The 24,472-nt window shown below is 43.6% G+C and overlaps 2 protein-coding genes across 5 annotated transcripts in view; one reads left to right on the top strand and one right to left on the bottom strand.

Annotated features, from left to right (window-relative positions):
- Window positions 1-3,364: 3,364 nt before the first annotated feature.
- Window positions 3,365-16,540, top strand: MASTL (microtubule associated serine/threonine kinase like). The gene is made up of 12 exons (XM_009898611.2): window positions 3,365-3,493; window positions 4,709-4,846; window positions 6,075-6,214; window positions 6,951-7,039; window positions 8,292-8,398; window positions 9,133-9,265; window positions 9,656-9,828; window positions 10,747-11,973; window positions 12,480-12,612; window positions 14,586-14,699; window positions 14,789-14,890; window positions 15,868-16,540. Exons 2-12 carry the CDS (start codon window positions 4,712-4,714, stop codon window positions 16,023-16,025), a joined length of 2,511 nt encoding a protein of 836 aa, XP_009896913.2. The 5' UTR covers window positions 3,365-3,493; window positions 4,709-4,711; the 3' UTR covers window positions 16,026-16,540.
- Window positions 16,541-17,777: 1,237 nt separating this feature from the next.
- ACBD5 (acyl-CoA binding domain containing 5) overlaps window positions 17,778-24,472 on the bottom strand; it is a 29,575-nt gene continuing 22,880 nt past the window's right edge. For 2 of the 4 annotated variants that reach the window (XM_054171503.1, XM_054171505.1), the window contains 4 exons: window positions 23,366-23,565; window positions 22,561-22,611; window positions 22,165-22,280; window positions 17,778-19,801 (listed from right to left, as the gene is read on the bottom strand). In XM_054171503.1, the coding sequence (XP_054027478.1) occupies window positions 22,167-22,280; window positions 22,561-22,611; window positions 23,366-23,565 (365 nt within the window). In that variant the 3' untranslated portion in view covers window positions 17,778-19,801; window positions 22,165-22,166. The remainder of the gene's footprint in view (window positions 19,802-22,164; window positions 22,281-22,560; window positions 22,612-23,365; window positions 23,566-24,472) is intronic. The other 2 variants (XM_054171502.1, XM_054171504.1) reach the window with 2 other exon arrangements.

Below are 24,472 nucleotides of genomic sequence, written 5' to 3'. Positions count from 1 at the left end.
CTTCCACCCCCGCGCAGCCGCCGCCTCGTAACCGGGTTTCCTAGCACCCGTTTCCCGATTATGCGGCGTGCGGGATCAAACCACTAGCTGGAGGAGGAGGTGGGGGACGAGGAGCAAAGCATCCTCCCGGGCAGGCCTGTCTGCAGGCAGGGTTGGGCGGCGGGGCTACCGGCATGGAAAGCAGCTATGCTGACGGCGGCGGAGGAGAGGGGTGCGGGCGAAGCCAAGCCTCGGAGATGCCCTGGGCGAGCAAGCGAGGACGGAAGGCCCCTCCGGGTGCCCGCTGTGACCTGTGGGCCAGATCTGCTCCTGACTGGGGATCACCGCCTCCAGGGGGCGGCCAAAGTTGGGCTCCTCTCGCAGGTGCCAGGGAGGGGCGATTCGTGACGGGTGAGGAAGGCTGGCGGCGGAGCCCGCCGCGGAGCACCCGCGGGGCTTGCCACAGGGCGTGCCGGGCCCGTGCCTTTGATGTCACACCGCTGCAGAACTAGAGGGTGCTTGGAGCCCAAGGGCTTCCTCCAGAGTCCGAAATACTAGGACACAGCTCAGACGAGGACTTCCAGTTAGAGGCTGTACGTGGGCTGGAAAGAGGGCAGTCACGCCAAGCCGTGCCTGGCGAGATGCCACTTGCAAGTGCATGCGGTGTAGCTGCCAGCTGTGCAGGGCATCAGCAGCCGGCTCACGGCCAGCGTAGCCACTGCAGATGTAATAAAGTTGCAAGAATATATGTCATTTAGGTTAAAGCTTTGCAATTGTTACTCAAGATGCCTTCCTGGAGTACTGAAAATTTGCAGGGAGGTAGAGTAGAAAAAAATTCCTACAAACTAAATTATGCATCAGTAACTTAAATACTATTATTTACATTCAGTAAAAATGTAATTAAATGAAGACATGGGCATATTTATCTATATATGGCAGAGTTTGATATCATTCTGTGAATTTGATATTCATTCTGTGCCTTGTGCTGTTTTCCCCATGTGCTTACTTTGGGGTTTTATTAGCATTTTTCTTCTTTCACCTCACCACTGTTCTTCCTTTCCTTGCTGAAAGTGCCACCACACACCAGCTTTCACTGATTTGCATCAGTGCATCCATGGTGCTGCCTCTCCCTGCCTTCATGCACATCTCTGCTGTTTTCCACTAGCACTCTCCTGATTGCAAACATGTTGCTCAGCAAACTGATAGGGCACAAGCCTCACCCAACTGCAAAAAAAACCCCAACCCCCCACCCCGAAAAACCCCAAACAAACCCACCCACACCACCAAAAACCACCCCAAAGCCCCAACAACAACATAAAACCACACCCAAAAACCACCTTAAAAGGTGATTAACATTTACTTCGACCCACCCCATAAAGTAGTTCCCCATGAAGCTTGTGCTGCCTGGAGGGGAGGGAACACAGGTCTTCTCTCAGGTGAGCTTGGGCTGTGGCAGAGTTTCACACCTGACATAACCTGATTGCACCAAAAGGAGCAATCTCTGCTGGGCTTCTCTGCTGAAATAGCTGCTTGACAAGGCACAGCTAAACTAATGCTACAGAGTTAAATGACACAGCCAATAATCAGTTGTATTTAATACCATTACAGAAAGCTAATTTGAAACATGTTTCCTTATTAAATTGTATCTGTGGGATGGCAGTACCCCTTCACAAGTACAAGCAGGGCCTCCCTATACATTATCAGTTTATAAGGATGTATCTTAAGGCCAAAGAAAGGCCTAATGAGTCTAATCTACAGGAAAAGCCTATCTTATATTGACCTCTCTCTAGCTAGCACTTTGCTGATGTACAAACTGCAACAGATCAAAGTAAAATCAGTGTGACTAAATTATGAACAGCAATGGCTATGTGAAAGCAACATAGAAACAGTAATAAAAGGGTTAAAGAATGACCAAGAGCATAACAGAGCAGTAAACACTCTGCTGTGTAAACTGAGAGCAGAAGGGCCTGTGTTCTGATAAGGAGCTATCATAGATGATTTGTCAGGTGGCCTGTGCCCTGGAGAAGGAGGGTGGCAACAAGGTCAGAGCACATTGTACAGCAATCCCTATACCTGCTGTCACAACAAGGCAGATTGTAGCCATGGAGATAGCTTAAGTAAGGAAACAAAGAAAATGGGCAGCAACCCTGCCTATGATTAATGGGGCTGAAGTAATCAAGAACTGGAGGGCAATAACTGATCACATTATTCTATCTCCTGATCATTAAAAAGCCATCCAGAAAGCAGTTTGTCATCACTAATCCAGAGCATGCCAAGAGACAGTAAGGCCTCAAGAGTGATAGCAAGGAGTGGATAGGTAGCGTACACTTGTACACAAGCCATCCTGGCTACACACAACTCTTGGAGCTTGCAAGTCCCCAAGTGTGAGAAGACGTGAGGGAAGGAAGCATATAGGAAAATGAGTATGTGAGACAAAAATCCGTTTCCTTGCAAATAAATGTTGCCTTCCAGATCCTTAATGTCTCAAAGTTCTGCTGAACTCCTACACCTTCAAGTATCCCATGGAATTGAGAGAACAATATTTCCTTACAGCAAGGGACAATGTATGACCAAATTAGAAAGCTAGGTGATAAAGTGAGTTATTATTAGTCAGATCAAACCTTTGACAGCTTGTCACAACGTTCCAATAGCAAAATAAAATAATTTTTTTTAAAAAAAGCGCTCAAATAATGCTATGGGGTTTTTAATTGCTGTATACAATGAATAGGGACATTTTCAATGAGTCCTGATGAGGCTGGTTAGATTATAATGAGGCAACATGGTCTGCCAGAGATAGTGCTGACACTTGCACTAGAGCAGAACTTGCAGATCTCGAAGGCAACACTGCAGCCAAGGTTATTCAGCTTATCTCTGTCCATAATGAACACGCTACTCCTCCCGGTTGTGCTCAAACAAGAGCCCACTGCTCACCAGACAGCAACTGGCTCTGACCGCACCGGCGGGCACCAACGCCAGCCGCCACCACGCAAAGGCCTGCGCCAAAGACAGCAACGGCGACTCGACGTGCGACGGGCGCGCCTGGGAGCAGGTACAAGAAGGTCCCCGCCGTGGCTCGGGGGTGTGAGAGAGGGAGCTGCCCCGAGCAGGACTCTGGCCTCACTGCCGCAGGGCAAGGCGGCGGCTGGCGCCGCCCCCGCAGCCATCACAGGCTCCCCCGCGAGGCAGTAACGGCCGCAGCGCCAGGGCTCTCGCGAGAGCAGCGCCCTCCCCCGCGCGCCTGCCCGTTGGCCGGTGCCGCGCAGGGCGGGGCGGGCGCGGTTTGAAACGGCGCGGGGAGCCAGGGCCCGGCTGAGACATGGGGACGGGAGGGCCGGCGGCAGAGGAAGAGGGGGGAGCCGCCGCTACTGCTTCTCCTGCTGCTGCCGGCCCGAGGCGCATCGAGGTTCCCCGGCCCCCCTCCATCGAGGAGTTCACCATCGTGAAGCCCATTAGCCGTGGCGCTTTCGGGAAGGTGTACCTGGGCCGCAAGGCGGGGAGGCTTTATGCCGTGAAGGTGAGGGACCGTCTGTAGACAGGGCCGCTTCCGAGCCGTCTCTCAGCTCTCTCGCTGCCTGGAATCCTGGTTCCGCCGCTCTCCGCTTTTGTTTACCCCTGTGTGGGAAAGGGACACCTCGCAGGTAGGGGGCAGGCGCCCCGCGGAGGCCCGCCCTGTCAGGCCCGGGGGGTGCTTGGACATGATCTCCATCGCCACCTTCCCTTCTCAGAAGCTAAGGACCTGTAAGACGCGTTGTCGGCATGTCCGTGTTTACTTCTTTTCAAGTTCTTGTCCCCCTGGAAGCTTTGGTTCGGAGGCTTCCGATAGCAGCTGCTTTTGGAAGTACCTTAAGAGTGGAGGAAACGACTCCCAAAGCCTCCAAAGCGTCAGCGTGCGATGTGCTGCTTGCTTGTAAATACTTGTAGCTGCCTACAGTCAGCTGTACCGCTGGGAAGGCGTTCCCACGTTTGTTCAGGAATTAAGAATCTGCCTCTGAGATACACAAAAAGAGCAAATTATAACAAGAATTTTTGCTGACTATAAATTTTTTAAAACACATTGCATTTTCTATGTTGCTACACAAAGGAACAAACTAGGCTTGGCAGTAGTAAAAAACTTGCTGATGGCTTGTCAGCTTGACTTTGCAATTAAAAGGGGTTATAACGAGCCACAGAGTACACAAAGAAAATGTGAAAATAGTGCTGTGTAGAAATTGGCTTTCAGAGCAATGTATGTCTATTTGCATGAGTTTGTTAAAAGCCTTCTGAGGTGAAAACCTTTGTGTAAATCATTGAGCGTTATTGTTTACAGCTGCAACACTTAAAAAGGGCTAAATATTTATACAGTTAAGGTCAACACTTGTTACAAATACAGTTGTAGATATCAAAATGGGATGGTTTGCTGCTGTGCTGTATTTTCAATCCTTAGCCTCTGAGGAGATGGCAAGACTTGTTCAGTGCTTGGGTATATACTTGCTGATCCCACTCATCTTCTGATGTGTGCAATTGCTGTAAATATTAGTAATGTGACTTCTATTCAGGACTGATTTAGGAGGGCAATGAAAAAGGTTCTTGAATAACCTAGGGTTTAAAATTGTCTGTATATGAAGTTACAGTTCTGTTTTATAGGTATACACACAAGCAAATTTGAAGTGCAGCGATAAATGGTTTGGCTATGGAACTGTGGGTTGAGCAAAGACAAGAGTATTTACTTGATTTTTATTTTGTTTTTCAGGTGATGAAAAAAGCAGACATGATCAACAAAAACATGGTTCACCAGGTCCAGGCAGAGCGGGATGCACTGGCTCTCAGTAAAAGTCCTTTCATTGTGCACTTATACTACTCACTGCAGTCAGCTAATAACGTCTATTTAGTGAGTAAATAAATTACTATGGTGTTTTATGATAGTGTTGAAAATGTAGTGCATAACTACAGCTGTGTCTGAATACATAGTTATATGGTAGGGATGGGTATTGCTGCATCACTTCTACTTTCTCTGAATGGTTAGGCAAGTGAAATATTTTTCTTCCCCTGGTACCTTTGAGATCTTTCCACTTGTGTTCCCTTTATTGGGGAGTCTTTTCTAATAGCTAACCTGTTTTAGGAATATGTAGAAATCTTAAGGAAAGCAGAATAAATCATTCTCTTCAAGCAGAATCTGAGTGACTGGAAGATATCCTGTGGCTTACTTAAAGGAATCTTTTATTTGTTGCCTGTGCTTCAAATTCATTATGGTAGTTGGCCTATATGACAGGAGGATAACTGTGGCAAAATTAAGTGTTAGTCCACATGGAGCAGGAATTCAATGTGATTTTATATGCTACCTGCACACAAAGGTATGGGTTAAGACTGTCTACCAAAGCTCTGGTTTGCTGTAAGCAGACTCTGATCAGCTGAGACAAAGTTGCTGTGCACTCCTACACAGTGCATTTTGAGTGTAAGTGAAGACTGCTTTTCCTGCTGTTAAAGTGAGTTTCTGGAATCCCAGTAACTTTTTATATCCTGAATATAACATGGGGCCATAATAGTGTGGGGGTTTCCTTCTCTTTTTTTATATCCTTTTTTTTTAAGATGCTTTATGTCTTAAATGCACAGTAGCTCTCACTGCATACATGTCTAGACATTTGTACTTCACAAGGCTCAGGTCTGAATTCAGTATTGTATATTAACACTTGGAAACTAAAATCATTGAGAAACCTCCTCTCAATACAAATCAATATCAATGGCATTTTTGTTTTAGGCCTTGAAGTGCTTTGCAGTTTATTTTCTGTAATAGAGAAATCTTTTAGAAGCTAATTAAAAAGCTGAATACAGTGGTTATTTGAGAGCTGACTACAGAACATAGGCTGGGCAAGTAATGTAAGAATAGGTAAATGGTCTATTAAAATGAAAAGGTCCTTGCTCTCTGAGGTTTTACTTATTTTAACCAAATGAAAAGTATTTTCTGGGAAATTATGTCCACATAAGGAAGCTTCTCTCAGCTTCTGCTCTGTGAAATTGTTTTCTTAGTAATGAAAGCTGTCTTGTGTGAGTTGTTTTTTTATTACTTGCAAATTTGAAATGTGTCTTAAAATATTAAATTTAAACCGCTTGAATGGCAGGTGATGGAGTACCTTATTGGTGGAGATGTCAAGTCTCTTCTCCATATTTATGGGTATTTTGATGAGGAAATGGCAATCAAGTATATTTCTGAAGCAGCACTGGCTCTAGACTATCTTCACAGGCATGGGATAATCCACAGGTAACACTTTTAACATTTTTCTTACAAATAAGCCTTTGTTATTTTTGAGTTTTATTTTTTTTCACTCAAATACAAAGCCTGTCACCATGCCATAGTAACATTTGCTGGAGTTTCTGGAAGTTCCTTTAGCCTCTGTACTGGAGCAATGCTGTGAAACAACACCTGAAATGAAATCTGTCTGTATGTTAAGCAGACAGATGCACACAACCTTCTCTGCCTGTGTGCTCTTCCCCCAGTAAAGCAGTGTGTCAGATATGCTGCCTTTGAGGTTGTCTCTCCTTGTAGCCCTTAAATGCCTGTTATTTCAGGAACCCTCTGGATGCTTCAAGCCTCTAACTGTAGGACAAAGGGATAATGACTACTCTAATGCTGCCCCTGTAGTGAGTTCTTTGCTGTGTTCAGTGGTGCCTACAGAGCACATATGAGAACTCTTGCTGGAAGTTTTCTTGTCGTCTGTGCTTGTCATGTGAAGGAGCTACACAAGTAGTAAATGTTGTGATGGTAGTACTTGTGAGGAACACTTAAACCTGCTGAAACAGAATATGCACCTCTTGGGACATTCACAGTGGATTTACAAGGCCTGAGGTGTTTGTGCAGTATTTAGGTAGATATGCTTCTGGTGTACTTCTCCAATTAGAGGCTTCTGGCTGAAAAATGTTGCTGAGAAACAGCTATAACCAATGTTCTGTATTGAATGTTGTCCTCTTGCTGACTTCAACCACATTTCTGTCTTCAGGGACCTGAAGCCAGACAATATGCTCATTTCTAATCAGGGCCATATAAAGTTGACAGACTTTGGACTTTCCAGAGTTACTCTGAACAGAGGTAAGAGATGTCAGTGTCCTTTTGTTTGCATGGGAATGTATTTCTGTCAGGTTCCATGTTCTTGAATGCTTTACATTCCCAGAGAAGGCAGCTTTCAGTTAACTAAGCCCAAATGCTACACTAACATCTAGTTTTCAGTAGATAAGTACTGATAAGGTGAGGGTCTGCTCCAGGCATTATACTTCAGAGGCTAAAATTTCTTTGGGACAGTGGTGTATGAAATCTGATCTAGAGGTGTTTCTCTTCAGGTGTATGGATTTCAAAGTTTTCTATGAAGCCCACTAAGGGAATTCAAATAGTGAATAAATAATTCTGCCTTTTTCTTGTACCTCTATTTCTGTCCTTCAGTGCATGTTTCTCTGTCTTTGCATATAATTTTCCATCCTGAACTGCACTATTCCAGACATTAACGTGAGGGACAGGAGGAAGTTGAGTGCTAACAGAAGATGGTAAATCAGTACTTTAGCCTATGAACATATCCTATTGAAGTAGCAGAAAACAGAACTAAACAGTCAATAGGCTGTGCAGCTCTTGAGGTGAACAGCCAGTTCCTGAGCTAGCTGGCACTTCTGATGCCTTAGCCACATCAGCCACACTAATGCTGCACAGCACCAGCTCAGTTTTTGAGACATCTGCTGGTGGGCACATTCTTTTATGTAGTTAAAACAATGGAGAAATTCACTCATTTGTGGAGTTTCATATGAAGGGCTTTAATTAAGTATAACAGAAAATCCAAAGTAGACTATTTTCTATACTGCTTTAATTTAGAAATTCTAATGGGATTACTGTGTCTTGTGGAACATATGTTACCTGTAAGTCTACTTACCTTTAATGAGCAAAAGTTGCCAGCTAAGGTTGAATTTTCATGTATGAAAACTTGTAGCTTTTTTGAGGTGCCTTCAAGAGCGAATGCAATGTTTGGCCTGGAGTTACAATCTTAGCCTATAGGCTGGAACTGCTGCCTAAAGCTCATGGCTGACTATCAAGTTAGAAAATTTAACACAACAGTATATTGGAGAAGAAATGGGACTTCCAGTTTCCATATTTATAAACTAATTTTATGGTGACTGTGTAGGTGGGGACAGCTGGTTATGTCTTCACTTTTGGTTTTGGTGGCTTCTATTGTGTATTTGTTCAGTGACTAATTTTTTTCTCCCTCTTGATAAAACTGAAGTGAATGCCTGTAAAGTTTGCTTATTTAACATCAAAAGGAAAACCTGACCTGCTTTATTTTGTTGGGGTCTGTTTTCAGAGATAAATATGGTAGATATCCTCACGACACCATCAATGGCAAAGCCAAAACAAGACTACTCGCGTACTCCAGGGCAATTGTTATCTCTCATCAGTTCTCTGGGGTTTGTAAGTAATTTTCATTCTTGGAAGTACTTGATTCTTTTAGTTTGTTTTAATACCTTAAATTCTGCTGGCTGATAGAATGACTTTCATTTCCAGCAGCTTGAAGGTCTGCAGTGAATTCTTTGAACTATATATCCTAGAATCATTAAGGTTGGAAAAGGCCTCTGAGACAGAGTCCATTACCTGATGATGCCAAGTCCACCATTAAACTGTGTCTCTAAGCACCACATCTACATTTTTTTGAACACTTGCGAGGGTGGTGATCCCCCCACTTCCCTGGGCAGCATGTTCTAATGCTTAACTGTCCTTCAGTGAAGTAATTTCCAAATGTCCAATCTGAAAACTCCTCTGGTGCAGCTGAAGGCCTTTTCTTCTCATTCTGTTGCTTCTTACCTGGGAGAAAGATTGACCCCCACCTGGCTCCAGCCTCATTTCAGGTAGCTGTGAAGAGTGAGAAGGTCTCCCCTCAGCCTCTTGTCCAGGCTGAACAATCCTAGTTCCCTCAGCTGCTTCTCAGAAGACTTGTGCTCTAGACCTTTCACCAACTTCATTGCCCTTCTTTGGACATGCTCCAGAAACTCTGTCTTTCAAACTGCTGACTATCAGTTGTGATTCAAAAAAATGTGGTGAATGAGCATGGCTAAACTGCAATGCAAACATAAAGAACATGTGAAGTTACACTCTCAATCCTGGATGTTTTGTTCATGCTCCATTAACTGTTTCTTCCTGCTTGATAGTATACTCCTGTTGGAATGAAAATGCCAGAGCACAATTCAAGTCAATCATCTGACAGTCTGCATGGAATGCTTTCTCCCTTACCTACCATCCCAAAGGAAGCTACCCCTCTTTCCAGTAAATTATTCAAAACATGTGAGTATACCAAGCCTTGTAGTGGGTAATGCACTGGCTGGAAGGTTGTGATCTCGTGATTTTATGTGAGTAGCTTGGACCCATTTCATAAAAGGTGTGCTTCCATCAGTGTCTTGCTCTCTACTGTTCCTCCAGTCCTCAAGGTCTGACACTTTTTCAACTGCATGTCATCTTCTAATATCTGTTGTTCAACTGCAAAATGAGCCTTCAGGATTTTACAGAAAGTGGCAGTTCTTGACACCCTTTCATTGAAAATCATTTTCCACAGCAATGATGTCATGCTTTGCTTTCTGTAACTTCCTCTGTGAAACTTGATGTAGTGTGAAGTTGGTTAATATGTTGCTTATTTGTATCAACATTTGTTTGACTTATTTTTATTTTCCTCTCAAGGTCTTGATACTTCTCAATTAACTCCTGTGATGCCAGTGAGAAGTTTAACTGCCTCTCTACTGCAGTCAAGAAACAGGTTTGGTACCTCCAGTGCCAGCAGTCAGTCAGTCACCTGCCTGTCTGGTATGGAATCAGAGAGCTGCAGCAGCCCCAGGTGGGAGAGAGATGTAGAGGTCAGGACTGTTCCATCTTCCCTCTCTACATTTAAATTGGCTTGTGTGTGCATGTGCACTGTTGCAGATTTCCTCTACTGACTTTCTCCAGTGACTTCAAGCATACAGAAGCCTTCCTACAGGAGCAGGGGTTGTAAACTTTGAGTAGGAGTTTTGGATCAATCTAGTATTTTTTTCTTCAAATAATCTTGTGCAGCATAACAGGCAGAGTGAGTGCCATTTAGCCTGCAGCAAATGAGAGAAGGAGAAGGCTTCTGCTGGCACTGGTTTAGTCCTGTTCTTCACACAGGTGGGCAAGGCTGGGAGCACTGGCTTTCTGGAAGCTGACCTTTTCCCTACAGCTTCATTAGCTCAATTTGCAGACAAAATTTCTTTAAAGGCAGAAGTTGGGAAAAATAACGTACTTCAAACTTCTGGCCACTAAAAATGTTTAAGGTTTGTAGTACTGAAGGGTTTTGTGTCAATTAACCCAACACCAGTAATTACAGCTGATAGGAAATACCTCCTGTCTTAAACTGTTAATGAAATCCTGTACTAATACAGACCTGCACAAAAATGCTGCTGTGGTCTTTAGTCCCTTAGCACAATTACTGTTTAGATCACACAGAAACTTACGGTTAAAACAGTTTATAATTGTTTTATCTGTCCATTTCCCATAATATCAGATTTCTTTTTTCCCATCTGTGAAGTGTATACCACAGGGTTTATGGTGGGGTTCTTTGGTTTGGGGTTTCTTAGAAACTAAGAACTTCTTAACAAAAATCACAAAACCAACTAGTGGCTACAAAGAACAAGTAATGCTTCCCATTTTGTAGTTCTGTGTGGAAGTGGAAATAAGGTAGTTTAAAGAATACACCTCCATACAGATGTAGCCCTGTTTTTTTTTCAATACTCAAAACTTCATGTGCTTACTTGCAGCAAAGTGAAGATGAAGTGTTTTCTGCAACAGGCAAAACAGCTCTCCCTTCCAGTGCAGAATTCCTGAACAGCAAAGGTGTTAAAAACATCAGGAAAGAAGAGCTGGAGTCTGCCATTTCTCCCTTCAGCAGCAATGATTCTGGCAGCAGGCAGCAGCTGGGAAGTGAATATTCTCATATAATAGATACTCCTGTGACCACACTGGATGTGAAAGGCATAGTCAGAAAATGTCTTTCTGAAGATGAGATTTGGGAAGAAAAGCACTTTGTAAATAAAAGAGAGATGGCTAATGAAACAGCAGAAACTTCCAATCAACAGCAGTCCTCTTCAAGGGAGAATGAGCCTGTCAAGCCCTTCAAAGAGGAAGACACTCTTGAAAAGCCAGGTGTGAAAAGAAGCTTTGCACTAGTGGACACCAGTCCTTGTCAGGAGCTTAACTACGTCAAAAAAAGCAATGCAGAATATAAGCGCGGCTGTCAGATCTTGGAGTTTGGGGCAAGCAAAAGGACAGGTCTGACAGCAGACATTCAGTCCTTGATGCTCTCTGAGGATGGACACCTACTTAACCCCTGTGAAAGCAAGGAGGAAATGAAGAGCTCTCTTGGTAACCCGCAAATAGTTAAAAACCAACTTACTCCATCTATTGCCAAAAATCTCATGTGTGATCTGGATGCAGACTGTGAAAAGCAGGATACAAAAGAGTACATGAACTCGAGTTTCTTGGGCACTGATGATGAAAAACCTTTAGGAATCCTCAGTGCAGATTCTGAGTTAACAGAAATGTCTGTTACTGAAAGCCATTTAGAAAAGCAGCTTTCAGATTTGGACAGAAGTGTGAAAGACCTTTCCTTTGAGGAACCAAAGGCAGAAGGTGTGCTGGTGACATCTCCAGAGTCCCGAGATGCCTTGCAAAATGGAGAGGAAGCACATACTGTCCAGGACAGCAAGCTCTTGCATCACAACAAGCATAATGATCAAAAACATGTGGAAGAAACTTCCCTTGATGCAGTATTTTCTCCTCCAGAAAAGGTCATGGAAGCACTGAGTGCCCTCAAAAAAAATGCTGTTGTTTTTCGAAGCTATAATAGTCCAATTAATCTATCCAATGTATCTGAGCCATGCAGCATGACTTCCTTAGATATAATGGATCTTTCACCTGCTTGCAGTGGCTCTTACCCAACAGCTATTACTCCATTACAGAAAGGAAGACCATACAGGGTCTATCAGGTATGTCAGGAGACACGTAGAAACTTTGTGCGTGTGTTAGACATTAGTGCTCTAAAATTATTTCAGCTGTTAACTTAGGCAAAACAAGTAGTTTGGGGTAGTCTGTCAAATTTCTGTAAAAGCTTAGCAGTAAGTATTGTAGTATCAGTCAGGGTTGGAAGGGACCACAAGGATCATCTAGTTCCAACCCCCCTGCCATGGGCAGGGACACCTCACACTGGTGTCCCCTGGTTTACCTCTAGCTCAACATGCGTTGTCTGTCCACTTCCCTGAGCAATCCTTCACACTTGCAGAGGACTTTTGTCTCATCCAGCTTGTAGTGCAGAGTGGTGCTCCCTGTGAGTAGTTGAAGGTTTCCTGATGTAATGAGGAGTCTTTGATTTGGTTAGTTGGCATCACCTGTTGTACTCATTACTAAACACCTGTTATATCTCTTACTAAACCTGGAGATGGCAGTTTCTCAGCTGGTTTTGTTTAACATCTGAAATCTTTGTTGCATCTTTGAGACACCTGGAGATGCTGGTGCACCACACAGGACTCCAAAGAGTGTAAGAAGAGGAGCTGCCCCAGTGGACGGTGAACGCATCCTAGGGACCCCGGACTACCTGGCACCTGAGCTGCTCTTGACAAAATCCCATGGTAAGGCAGACAAACGTGGAGGCTGTAAATACTTGAAAGGTGACATAGTTACATTTCCATATGTCTTTAGAATTCTAAACCCTTCAAGTAACATAATGGGTACCTTCAGTAAAGCCAGAGTGTTCTGGCTTTGAAACTCAAGTTTTCCCTCGCTGTTTCTGCTTCTAAGTGCAGCTGTGATCCCAAACTAGAATCACATTATAAAACTATTTTATTTCTAACTCAGATTTAACATTGTCATCTTCCTTTTATGGTTGAGCTACTACCTCAAGAGGGGGGGTAAAAAATATAATCTGCATTCCTATGCCTTCAGAAAATCCTACCTGTTGTTTGATGTTTGTGTTTGGTAGGGTTTTTTGCAATAATTGTAATGTTCTTCATTGTCTTTTCATACGCAGGGACTCTGATCTCTGGTGAGTTCGATACATGCTGTGCAGAAATGGAGCGCTCAGCATAACTGGATAGTCAAAGTATAACTAGATCACACTTTCCAAGAAAACACTCTGGGTGAACAATGTTTCAGATATGCCCAGTGTGCACTCCACTTATGGACACATGATGCTTCCTCAAAAGATTCAGGAACCATCAGCATCACTGTGACTGGGCTATCAGAAATCACACCTAAGCCTGCACTTCAGGAGTGAAGTTGCCATTGGCATTGTGTAACAGAACATAAACCAGAGACGCTTTGTCATTGCCTCCTTTCACTTCATGCACTGACTTACTGTGTTTGGGTGAAGAGGGTTCAAGACCTGGTACTTCTGGTTTTTGCTTGCAGGCATGTGGTAGGAGTTAATCTCATCTTTGGTTAAACTCCCACAGATTGATAGAATGGTTTGGATCATCTAGTTGCAACCCCCTTCTATGAGCAGGGGCACCCTCCACTAGACCAGGTGAAACCTGTGTTACTTCATGGTTCAGAGCTGTGATCTTGTTAGACTTTGACTGAAGCAGGGAATATTTTATCTGAACACTCAAGTACTTCTAACAGTGGATGTGATCTCTCACTGCTCTGATGCTTAGCTTGGTGGGGCACTTACGCTGCTATTCAAAGCTGCTAGAAGTGCACTAGATTACTAGGTACACACTTCAGTTTTCAGCTGTTCTAAATTTAGTCAATAGTCCTTTTGAAATTACTTAAGACATTTGGGTTTTTAACTTGGAAGTTGGTTATCTGTTTTCTGTATGCCAAAAAACTACACTTCCTCTGTTTCAGAGATTCTTTTTGCAGCAAGTGTGGCATCTATTTTTTTATACAGTTGAGTGGGCATGGCTTAAAGGTGTAGAAAGCTCAGAATGCATGCAGTGGTGTCTGGGGTTGCTTTGCCTGCTTGTTTTTGAGTAGGTTAATAAAATGAGTTTGGGGGGGAAATAGAAGGTAGAAAACCAAAATTAATAAAGGAGAGATGGCTACTAACACACACATTGCCCTAATCAGCTGTGGTGCAGTGGAAAGTGACTCCAGCTGCTTGTGTGCTGACTTGTCCCTGCAGCCTGTTGCCAGTGTTTTGATGTAAGTTTAGACAAATGAAAATGAAGTTCAGTAGTTTGGGTTCTTGGAGTTTTCTCAAAGAACCAAGACAAAGATGTAGGTCACAACACAGAGCATTCATCCAGGCTGTGGAGCAGGTGTTAAGCCAGCTGTTTCTTCTCACAACACACTTTCTTGGACACATCAGCTCCTGGATTCTCTGTGATGGGAGTGGGTAATTAGCTTGTTCCTAAAAGCCTCCTTGCTTTTACCAGTAAAAGCAGCTATTACCTGTAATCAATTAAGGACAAGACTGGCTTTAAGAAGCACTTTAATCATGCAGAAGATTAAAATATATTAAGTACAACTTATTTTCTCTTTATTTTAAAGAATTTTTTCAGGATTTAAACACTCTTCAATTTTTGCCATGGCTAACCTTCCAGTCTCTGCAAATATGATTAAACTTTTGTGTCAGTGTAATGACCTGGGTTTCTCTTACCAGATTCTGCTGTAGACTGGTGGGCCCTTGGAGTGTGTCTGTTTGAGTTTCTAACTGGAGTTCCACCTTTTAATGATGAAACCCCCACCCAAGTCTTCCAAAACATTTTGAGAAGAGGTAATCAGTTTTCATTAACTAGGGGAAGTATGCAATGCCAACATTTGGTTTATGGTTTGAGTTACTGACTTGTTTGCATCTCTCTGTAGATATTCCCTGGCCTGAGGGTGAGGAGAAGCTGTCTGATAATGCTCAAAATGCAATAGACATTCTTCTAACCATTGACAGCACCAAGAGAGCTGGTCTGAAGGGTTGGTATTAAAACTCCTTTATTTGGTTTGGAGCACAAGCCCTGTGAGGAGAGGCTGAGGGAGCTGGGGTTGCTTAGCCTGGAGAAGAGGAGGCTCAGAGGAGACCTTATTGCTCTCTACAACTACCTGAAGGGAGGTTGTAGCCAGGTGGGGGTTGGTCTCTTCTCCCAGGCAACCAGCACTAGAACGAGAGGACACAGTCTCAAGCTGTACCAGGGGAGGTTTAGGCTGGATGTTCTTCATAGTGATTGGCCATTGGAATGGGCTTCCCAGGGCGGTGGTGGAGTCACCATCACTGGAGGTGTTAGGAAGAGACTGGATGGGGTGCTTGGTGCCATGGTTTAGTTGATTAGATAGTGTTGGATGATAGGTTGGACTTGATCTTAAAGGTCTCTTCCAACCTGTTCTGTTCTCAGTCTCAGTGGTGATGTCTTCCTTGTGAAACTTGGACTTTTCAGGTTCCATGAATAGTACCAGAACAAGCTGTGGTCTTTCCTGTATTTCTTGTGCCCTTTGGAATAAGGAATTCATTTTTTGTGGCATGGAGAGTGCAATTTTTTTAATTGAACTTCTGGTTTACTGCAGTTTTGCTGTGGATGTTTAGTGTTTTGACACCTGATGCTCCAAAGGTTATTCTTACATAACTAACAGCTATTTGCTGGGTTTAACCTAACCGATTTTAGGAACCTTGATTAAAAGCATCCTCCAGAAGTTAATGCAAAGGAGCTTTTCCTTTGGAGTCAGCCTGCTTTTACTGAGTGTATAAAGGAACACAGTATGTGCTATACCAATGCCCTGTAGAAGGACTTTAAGTACTTGAGGTTTGTGGTAATTGAAGCCCAGCTGCAATTTGCATGTGTTTGAGTTTCCAAAAGGGGGGAAGTAGAGCAAATTTGAGTTACCCACTGAGGGGACGAGGTGACTATGAGGCTTGAACCAAAGGAGGCTCACAATGCTTTTATCAACTTCTGTTGCAGAGCTGAAGCAGCATCCCCTCTTCCATGGTGTGGACTGGGATAATCTACCGAATCAAGCGATGCCCTTCATACCTCAGCCGGATGATGAAACTGACACCTCCTACTTTGATGCCAGGAACAATGCTCAGCACCTGACTGTGTCTGGATTTAGTTTATAGCATCATGATAAGCAAACTGCCCTGGTTTTGCACACTTGCAGGTTGTCCTGTACCACTAGTTTGTCTGAACTATGTTTCCTTGCCAGGTGTAGGGTGTTTTATCAGTCTGTCTTTATTGTTGTGCCCTTTATTCTCAAGGGAAGCTACTCTACAGAACTTGGCTGGTATCAAGTGCTTTCATGCTACTCCCTTACTGCACCTTGCTAAGAAGCCCGAGGGTTGTATTCCTTGGAGCAATGGTGGGGCTTCTGAACTCTGGTTAGGAAGTGTGAAGTTATGTCCCAGTTAAACCTAACAGGGAAAGGATGTAAGTGCATACTAATTACTTAATTATAAGTCAGGTATTGGTGGCTCAGGTGCTGGCAGCTTGGTTTGGGAGCAGCCCTTTCTGTGCAGTGTAAATAGATGTCCACTGAGCAGAGCTGATGTTCCTGTTGGAGATGGAAAATTGGAATTTTAAGTAAGAAGTTTCCATGCCATGTTCTGTGTTTTAACCCTTGCTGGGTAAGAGAGACAGACAGTGTTGTTCTAGGTTAGCTGGGCTAGCTGTGGCAGATAAGTGGTAGTCCCACTGGTGGTTACCCTTTCCTAGACAAAGGAGCAAGGAGAGGATGTGTGGAACAAGTCTACTAAACACAGGCTGTGTTTCTGTTCCTGCACTGTAACCACCTGTGCTGTACTAAGAGGGGCTGAATGTTTTAGCAACTGCTTGTTTTAAGTAGGAGATGCTGTCTGTGCTCACTCCTGTCAGATAACAGAAAACAAAATCACCCAGGTGTTAGCTAACAAGTGAAGTATTAGTCTTACTGAAGCTGCTATGAAGACTGTAATGCATTGCATGTTCAGGGTGCTTTGTAAACTCCTGCCCAGCTCTGGGGTTTTTACCTGAACTCAAGCCACACGGGTAGGTTCAGTATTAGAAATCCTAAGAAGTGGGGCGAGTATTTAAACTGACTTGTAAATGCCACACAGCCTTACATCTGCCAGGATTTAGACATACCTACAAATAAATACATTTCTACCTTCAGTATTTTTCTTGCATAGGTATCTTTCTCAGCTGACTTACTGAAGGTTTGTGCTTGTCAGCTGAAGAGCACTTGGCTAGATGGCGGTGCCAGTGGCCCAGTGCCAAGCACTTTGCTAGTGGTTTTGGCTAAGTGGCTCTCATGTCTCATGAACTGATCTCTCTTGCAGGGAAAGGGAGCTGCCCCTTCATTGCCATGCTTCCTGAAAGACAGGATTTATTGATGGAATTCTGAGGAAACAGTGGCTGCTAAGCTTTCTCCTGTCTCCTCAGGTAGCTGGGAAAGGAATGGGAAGAGGGAAAGAAAAAGGAAGCTTATAAGAACCAAAAGTGCTAATTCTTAGGATCTGAGAACAGCAAATCCCAGTGCTAGGTGTGATAGTCTCACACTTACACAGAAATAGAAGTCTTGGACAACTCTTACTGCCACTAACTTGCTGTTAGGCTCACCTAGCATGTGCAGTGTTTGGAGGCTAAGATACTGAAATGCTGCCACGCCTCTTGAGCTAGCAGCACAAGCTGGTCTATATGTGGTTACCTGGTATAAAATCCATTCTTTCCCCCTCTGCTGTAGTATCAAAAAGTTGACCTTGAATACTTAATATAAACCTAAAATAAAATATTGCAGTCCTGCTGTGCCTTGTTTCTGGACTTTGGTCATGCTTTTGACCCTGCTTTGAGGGGGTGGGAGGTGGAATGGCTGTTTCCCCCTAGTCCAGCAAAGACTGATCAAAGGTAAGTGTAGGAAGCACAAATGTTGGAAATGGGAAAGCATAACTTGCTGCTAGGCTGTTGCTTCACACTGTAGCCAGCAGGCTCTTCTCTACAGCCCAACCAGCTAGGATACAGCACTTATTACCGAGTAAGAAAATGCAGGATAAAATAGCAAATATTAAGGGATTGGTTTATTGAACATGAATAAATAACAAGGATGGCACACACCTACATTTCTTTCAGGGGAAGGTAACAGTTCAGTATCTTGGAGGATGTCTGTACCACCTCTAAAAGCTAGACACCAATATGTCATGGGTAGAAACTAGGGGAGGAGGCACTCCTGGGTGCTTCATCCTGTTGTGAGCTACACTGCTTCAAGAGGTGGCTTTTAAAGTGACCTTCAAGCTTCAGTATCCTTCCTGTATAGTCATTTCTATCATTTTATGGTAAGAAGTCAAACACTTAAGGAACTTCAAGCTACAGGCACAATGGCTTCAGGTCACAGCAGAAGCTTTGTTCAAACCTGAGTTTTTGGTACATTTCATGCCAAAACTCGTCTCTGGCACCTGGAACCACCTGAGTGTTACAGCAGTCTTCAAAGAGGTTCTTTACATTTTATTTTTCAATTCAGCTTTACAATAAGAAAAAAATGGAAGAAGGGGAAAGGAACTCTTTAAAAACACCCCATACTTAACTAAAAACAGGATTAAAATTGCTCTGGTAAAACAAAGATTCTGTTCTGGGGCTACATTTTTATACAGTAGAGCTGTATAAAATGTCTACAGTGCATGAAAAATGTTTTCCAAACTATAAAAGGTTTTCAGGAAGGACAAAAAGATAAACTTCCCTCAACAGTTCCATTTGTACAAGGTGCATGTTGTGAACAGTGTGGCATTCCTGAAGGTTCAGATCCTAAGCACAGGTTATGGTATGATGTAATTCTTTAGAGCAAATGAATGTCTTAATCTTCTGTCAAATCTATTTTGAGCACATTTCCCTTTGCTAGAGATTCAGACAATATATTAACTTTTAAAATTAGTGTAAAGCATGCTTTAGTCGAGCAGACCTCACTGCCTGCTGGTTAATAAATACTCGGGGGGGGAAGAAGGAAAGTGGCACCAAAATTAGCTGAGAAGTTTTGTTCTGAAAGGAAAGAGAAGAAAACCAGAACTGGTAACTTTCCTAATGTGACTTGGGACAAGTCCACAAAAGTTTAGGGCAAGATTAAATCTTGACAAACTGACAGAACTGAGCTCAGAGAGATGCTTACCAGGCTGGCTACTCTCATCTGAAAGCAGCTTGTGCTTAAACTCTGCTCCAACCAGCTGCTGCCAGCAAGGACAAGTTCTCAGAGATAAAAGTGTCAGGGGCAGCTGCTTTAGCTGGCTCCCTTGTACCAGGCACTGCTCCACCCTTCCATTCTAGTCCCTCTGCTCTGAGTGTCTCTAACTTTTGATATTGACTGAGATCCATTCCCAAATCTCCTTCACGATGCTAAAGGATTCAGTGCACATGGGAATTTGCCCACACTCTTTTAGCAGCAAAAAGAACCAGTTACATTCCTCAGAGCTAGACTGTATTTTTCCAACAGCTTACAGAGTCTTGAATTTGTACTTTATTAGTGCTTTCTTCTGCTAATGTCTAACCCTGTGGAGAGAGAGGCAGGGATGTAAAATAATTTCTAGATTAAAGTGAGAGTTTTGTACATTTTCACTTCCTCTTTTACAAAGACGATATTCTCTTCACCCTCTGACATCAGTAATTACTGCAGGCCCATCCACAAGCACCTTCCACAATTAATGTTCCTATGATTTTTTGAGGATGGAATTATTATTTGTAGCCTAGGAGCTGTGAATCATTCAAGTTTCAATAATGTTAGTCCTTCAATGTTTAGCTCAAAGGTAGTACAAAATATTACTACAGCAGAAGGAATCATCCCAGATTCTGCAGTTCCATGAGATTTCAGAATTCCTTCACCTTCCAGGGCCATCTTCTCCAGCAGTCTTTAAGCAAAGTCATGAATTCTCAGTTCAGTTTTCTAAAAGAAGAACCAAATAAGTTAATGTTCTTTTTCACAAGCTATGCAAATGGCTTCAAATCCATTCAAATACAACACTGCTTCAGGAAATGTCAAAATGTGCCCTCTGAAGTTACAAAACAACCTTCAAGTCTAGAGTACAGGCACAACTTGCACCCAGGAGCACAAAATGCCACTGGGCATTCTCAAGTGCAGATGAAATTCCTCAGAACAGTCCTGGACCACAGCAGTCAGTGGTTTGCTGGCTCACAGCAGAGCAACACTTCCAGCTGTTTTTTCAGTGACTCAAAACATACAATCAGATAAAATCCTGAGTTGAATCTGAAGAGCTCTCAACAATCATGATCATTTAAGATACATTTCTGCCTGTCATCTGATTTTAGAGCCCTCAGGGTTCAGATTTTCAAGCTGTCTTCAGTGAGGGCTCCAATAGGACTACTCAGATTTTCAGCACTAGCATAAGTATCCTATAAAGGAATGAGGCAGATTCAGAGCTCAAGAGCCTCAATCAGCCAGAATCACCACACTGCAAAGGAGCTGAGAGTGAGCAGGGCTGCCCCTTCTCAGGGACACAGGCGACACACAAAGCTGTTGGCTACAGAAGACCTTCTCCCCACCAGTGTTTGCTCTGCCCTGTGAAAGTTCAGAAGCTCCACCAGGCAGCACAGGCTCTTGGGTTCAATGCCAGAAGTACACAGACATGGCCAATAAACACACATGCACAGCTGTGCCCTAGGCCTCCACACTGTGCAGAGTGCAAGCTGAAAGTGCCAATGGCACAACAGAGAAGGACTCTGGTTTTGCAATTCCCTTTTCTCTGAGTGCATTTGATCAGCTTCCTACTCATTGCTAAAGGAGATGAAACTCAATGGTAAGGAGACACAGGAGGAGATGATCTTTACATTCTGGCCCCAGGCTGATTTCTTCAGAAACAAAGGAGGTGTCTGAAGAAGACAGAAATTTGAGTTGTTCTGTTCTTGAAGTTCATCTCATCTTAATACAGTCCATGAATGAGCAAACAAAACAAGGACTATCTGGGACTGTGCTGTCTCCATGTCTCACAGAGATGCTGGTATCACCATCAGTAGAACAGGGTACAAATCTTGGTGTCCTGGACTCAAAAAGAATGTTGCTAAACTGAATCATTCAGGAAAGAGCCACCAGAATCGGCCCAAGGCTGGAAAACAGCTCTAAAGTAAGATTCCAGTTGCTCCATATGTTTTGTTTAAGCAAGAGATTAAGAGATGACCTGGTGATAAGCAACACAGTACCCATGGAAAGCACATCAGAAGCTCTCTGTCAAGTAGATAAAGATCTAGGAAAATCCAGTGGGTGAAAGCTGAAGCTGGACAAATCCAAACTACAAATAATGTACCATTTGCTTCCTCATCTCAGTTCTCAATCATTAGCACAACCCACCAGAGACAGTGCTGGAAAGGACACTTTTCTACACACTGATTTCTGACTGAACCTGGGCATTCACAGGGGCTGCTACAGAGGTCAGCAGAGATGATCAGCAAGGTTTACAAGAACAGCACACTGCTCAGAGAGACAACGTGGCCATTTCAGAGCTACAAGCACTGAAGTTCAGAGGAGCTTCTGATACTAATATTCCATTGATTTCCAAAAGCCATTGTCCTTGCTGCTGCAATGGGAATCTTCTCATACCGGTGCAGGAAACAGGGATTGTGTGTGACTGCCAACAGCCTGAGTGGTGACATCTGGTTCCATCACCATGCAGGTGCCACCACTGCTGCTAATGACAGCTCTGGGTCAGGACAACTCCCTGGCAGACTTTGTGGCCATTGTCTGGTTAACAACACCAAGGGCTGGGCCCACAGGGCAGTGCTCAGTGACAGAAGTCTAGCTGGAGGTCAGTAATTAGTGGCATATGCAAGACTTGGCTCTGTGTCCACTCTTGTTTAGCATCTTCATTAATGATCTGGATGAAAGGGCAGAGTGCACCCTCAGCAAGTTTCACATCACACAAATCTGAGAGGAGTGGCTGACATGCCAGAGGGTGGTGCTGCCGTCCAGAGGGACCTCAACAGGACAGAGAAATAGGCTGACAGGAACCTCCTGGAGGACAACAGTGGCAAGTGCCAAGTCACTGCTGCACACAGCAGAGAGCAAAGCAGGACAGGTCCTGAGACAAAGAACTCAGAAATAGGATTTATCACAGCAATTCTTATCAAGCTGCCCATGTGGATCCTGACCTGAAGTTTCAGCTACACTGCCAAAGCCTTACTGAGAGCACGCCCTTGTGTTCTTCTGACGCATGGAGGCAATGTTTTGTGTCCTATCTAAGGTGAGACACCAGGCACTGGTCTGAAGAGAAGAAACAGGAAACAAGGAATGCACACCTTTACCTTCGCTTCCTTTGGAGATACACATGCACCAGCCACTGGGCAATAAATGGCCATACAACAGCAAAGGCTAAAATTCCAGGAGAAATTTCAAAGGGCCACCATGATGATTTCTAAGGAAAAGAAACAAACTCTAGTCAGCAACCTGTGTACACATCCAATAATCCAGGTATGCTCTTCAGGCACTTGAAATGCTACAGTATCAAAGTAGAAAATGCTAGTAAGGCAAAAAAAAAAGAAAAGAAAACTGAATCCAATAACTTCAAGGGAGACACTTGCACACACTAAGAGCTGGATAAAAGTACACAGTAAGAGCCAGATATGAAATATTAATCTCCTCTCCCTTCACCATTCACACTGCATTACACAAATAAAAAACCCCCAGTATTTTACCTTGGCAGAAGAGGCAGGCTCAGAATTTGACTGTTCTGCTGCAGATTTTGCCTTTAAACACAAACAAAGACTGCTGTGAGAGAGCAGCATCATGGTCTATAATAAATCCTTTTCCCTGGCTGCCTTAGAGGATGTGCATCCCAGAGGATACTGCTTGTACAGCTCTCTCCTTCTTAGGTAGATCAAAATATATCAGCGAGTGAAACAAAACCAAAGGATTTTAGGTTGCTGGTTCAGCTGTATTCAAGGCATATTCTATTCCCCTGAACAGACAGAAAGGAATAAGTAGCTACACTTGCTCAAGATTTTTTGCCTGTCTTGTGCATGTGATGTGAAATCCTAAGATTACTCTGTAGGGAAAAGAATCAGTCTTCTGCTAACTGAAACATGGAATCACAAGCTCTGCCTGCAAACATTCACCAGTCTGGAAGACTAAGATCAGATTAATTTCTGACTTTCTTTGCAAATACTTTGAGATCTGCTGATGGAAGAAACCATCTGGGATCACAAATTACTAACATTAACTATGGCTGAGGCTAGTCTGATCAAAATTAGATGGTTAATTTCTGGGTTGAAACGCATCATTTTGAATTTCCAGGGCATGGTTTGCTGATGTGCAGGAGTCCTCAACTGTGCTCCTGAGAGTAGGTACCACTAAGACCTTTTAAGCTGAAATAAACTCCAGAAGATAACTGCAATGTCTTTAGTGTCAGAAATTGTTGTCTGAAATTTTCATCTCAAAAAAAAGCATAAAATCTCCAAGGAAACCTAATAAAAACAATCACATCACTTCACTTAACAATACCTGTGATGCTGTAGCCACCTCCAGCATGTGCAGCCTCTGCATGACATTCTGCATGTCTTCTTGCAACCGCATCAGCACGACTGCAATCTGTTCATTGAGGCTACCCCTGGGTATTCTGTCTGCTCCCCAGCGCTCTCCGTCCCCTCCACTACCCATCTGGCCACCCTGGGAACCATCTCCTAGAGGCTGAAGTCTGTGCCCTGTTTTGAGGGAGAAAAATAAAACCAATAGAGCCATACACCACAGAATGGGCCACCAGCTCCAGTGAAAATGCTTGATTTTAACAGCTCAGTTTCACCCCTCCCAAACTGAGAGTGATGCTCCTAATCTTAGGCTGTGTTCAGACAGTTCAAACCACTGGGAGGTTGCTGCAGCTCATCTGAGATGTTTCCTGCAGCCTGTGCAGTATCATTCAAGCTCCTAGGACTGCATGAACATTTAGCAAAAATTAATTCACATTCAATCAAGTTCAGCAGCAGAGCCTACCCTAGCAAAATGGAAGTCAGATCTGTCTTATTATGGGGGGAATTAAGAAGAGTGCATCCAGCAGATCAAGGGAGGTTCTCCCCTTCTATTCCACCCTGATGAGACCACATATGGAGTATCCTGTCCAGTTCTGGGCTCTCCAGTCCAAGACAGACAGGGAACTACTGGAGATAGTCCATCAGAAGCTACAAGGATGTTTAAAGCACTGGAGACACTTGTCTGATGAGGAAAGGCCGAGACAGCTGGGGCTGGTTAGCCTGAAGAAGCAAAAGCTGACAGTGGATCTTATCAATGTTTATAAATATCTGAAGGGTGGCTTGTCAAGAAGATGGGGACAGTCAGAATCACTCAGACCTCAGCGTGGCAAACACTCCCAGCTGTATAGAAAACGATATGCCACCTCTCCAAGGTGTTCCATGATTTCAATTAAGACACCATAGAGGTATAAATGCACATGCATTTAAAAGTAAGTATGTGACTTGTGCAGAAACCTCTCATGCACAGACAGGTCCCAGGAGAGCACCTGGAGTTTGAGATAAACCAAACCAGAAGAAGCCAATGTGCTTAGTATGGGACACCCAAAACACAAGAAAATCCTTTTGTAATATTTACCATGAATGA

Source organism: Dryobates pubescens, chromosome 21 (assembly GCF_014839835.1).
Source record: "Dryobates pubescens isolate bDryPub1 chromosome 21, bDryPub1.pri, whole genome shotgun sequence".
Lineage (NCBI taxonomy): Eukaryota > Metazoa > Chordata > Aves > Piciformes > Picidae > Dryobates > Dryobates pubescens.
This window is presented reverse-complemented; position numbering and strand designations above follow the sequence as displayed.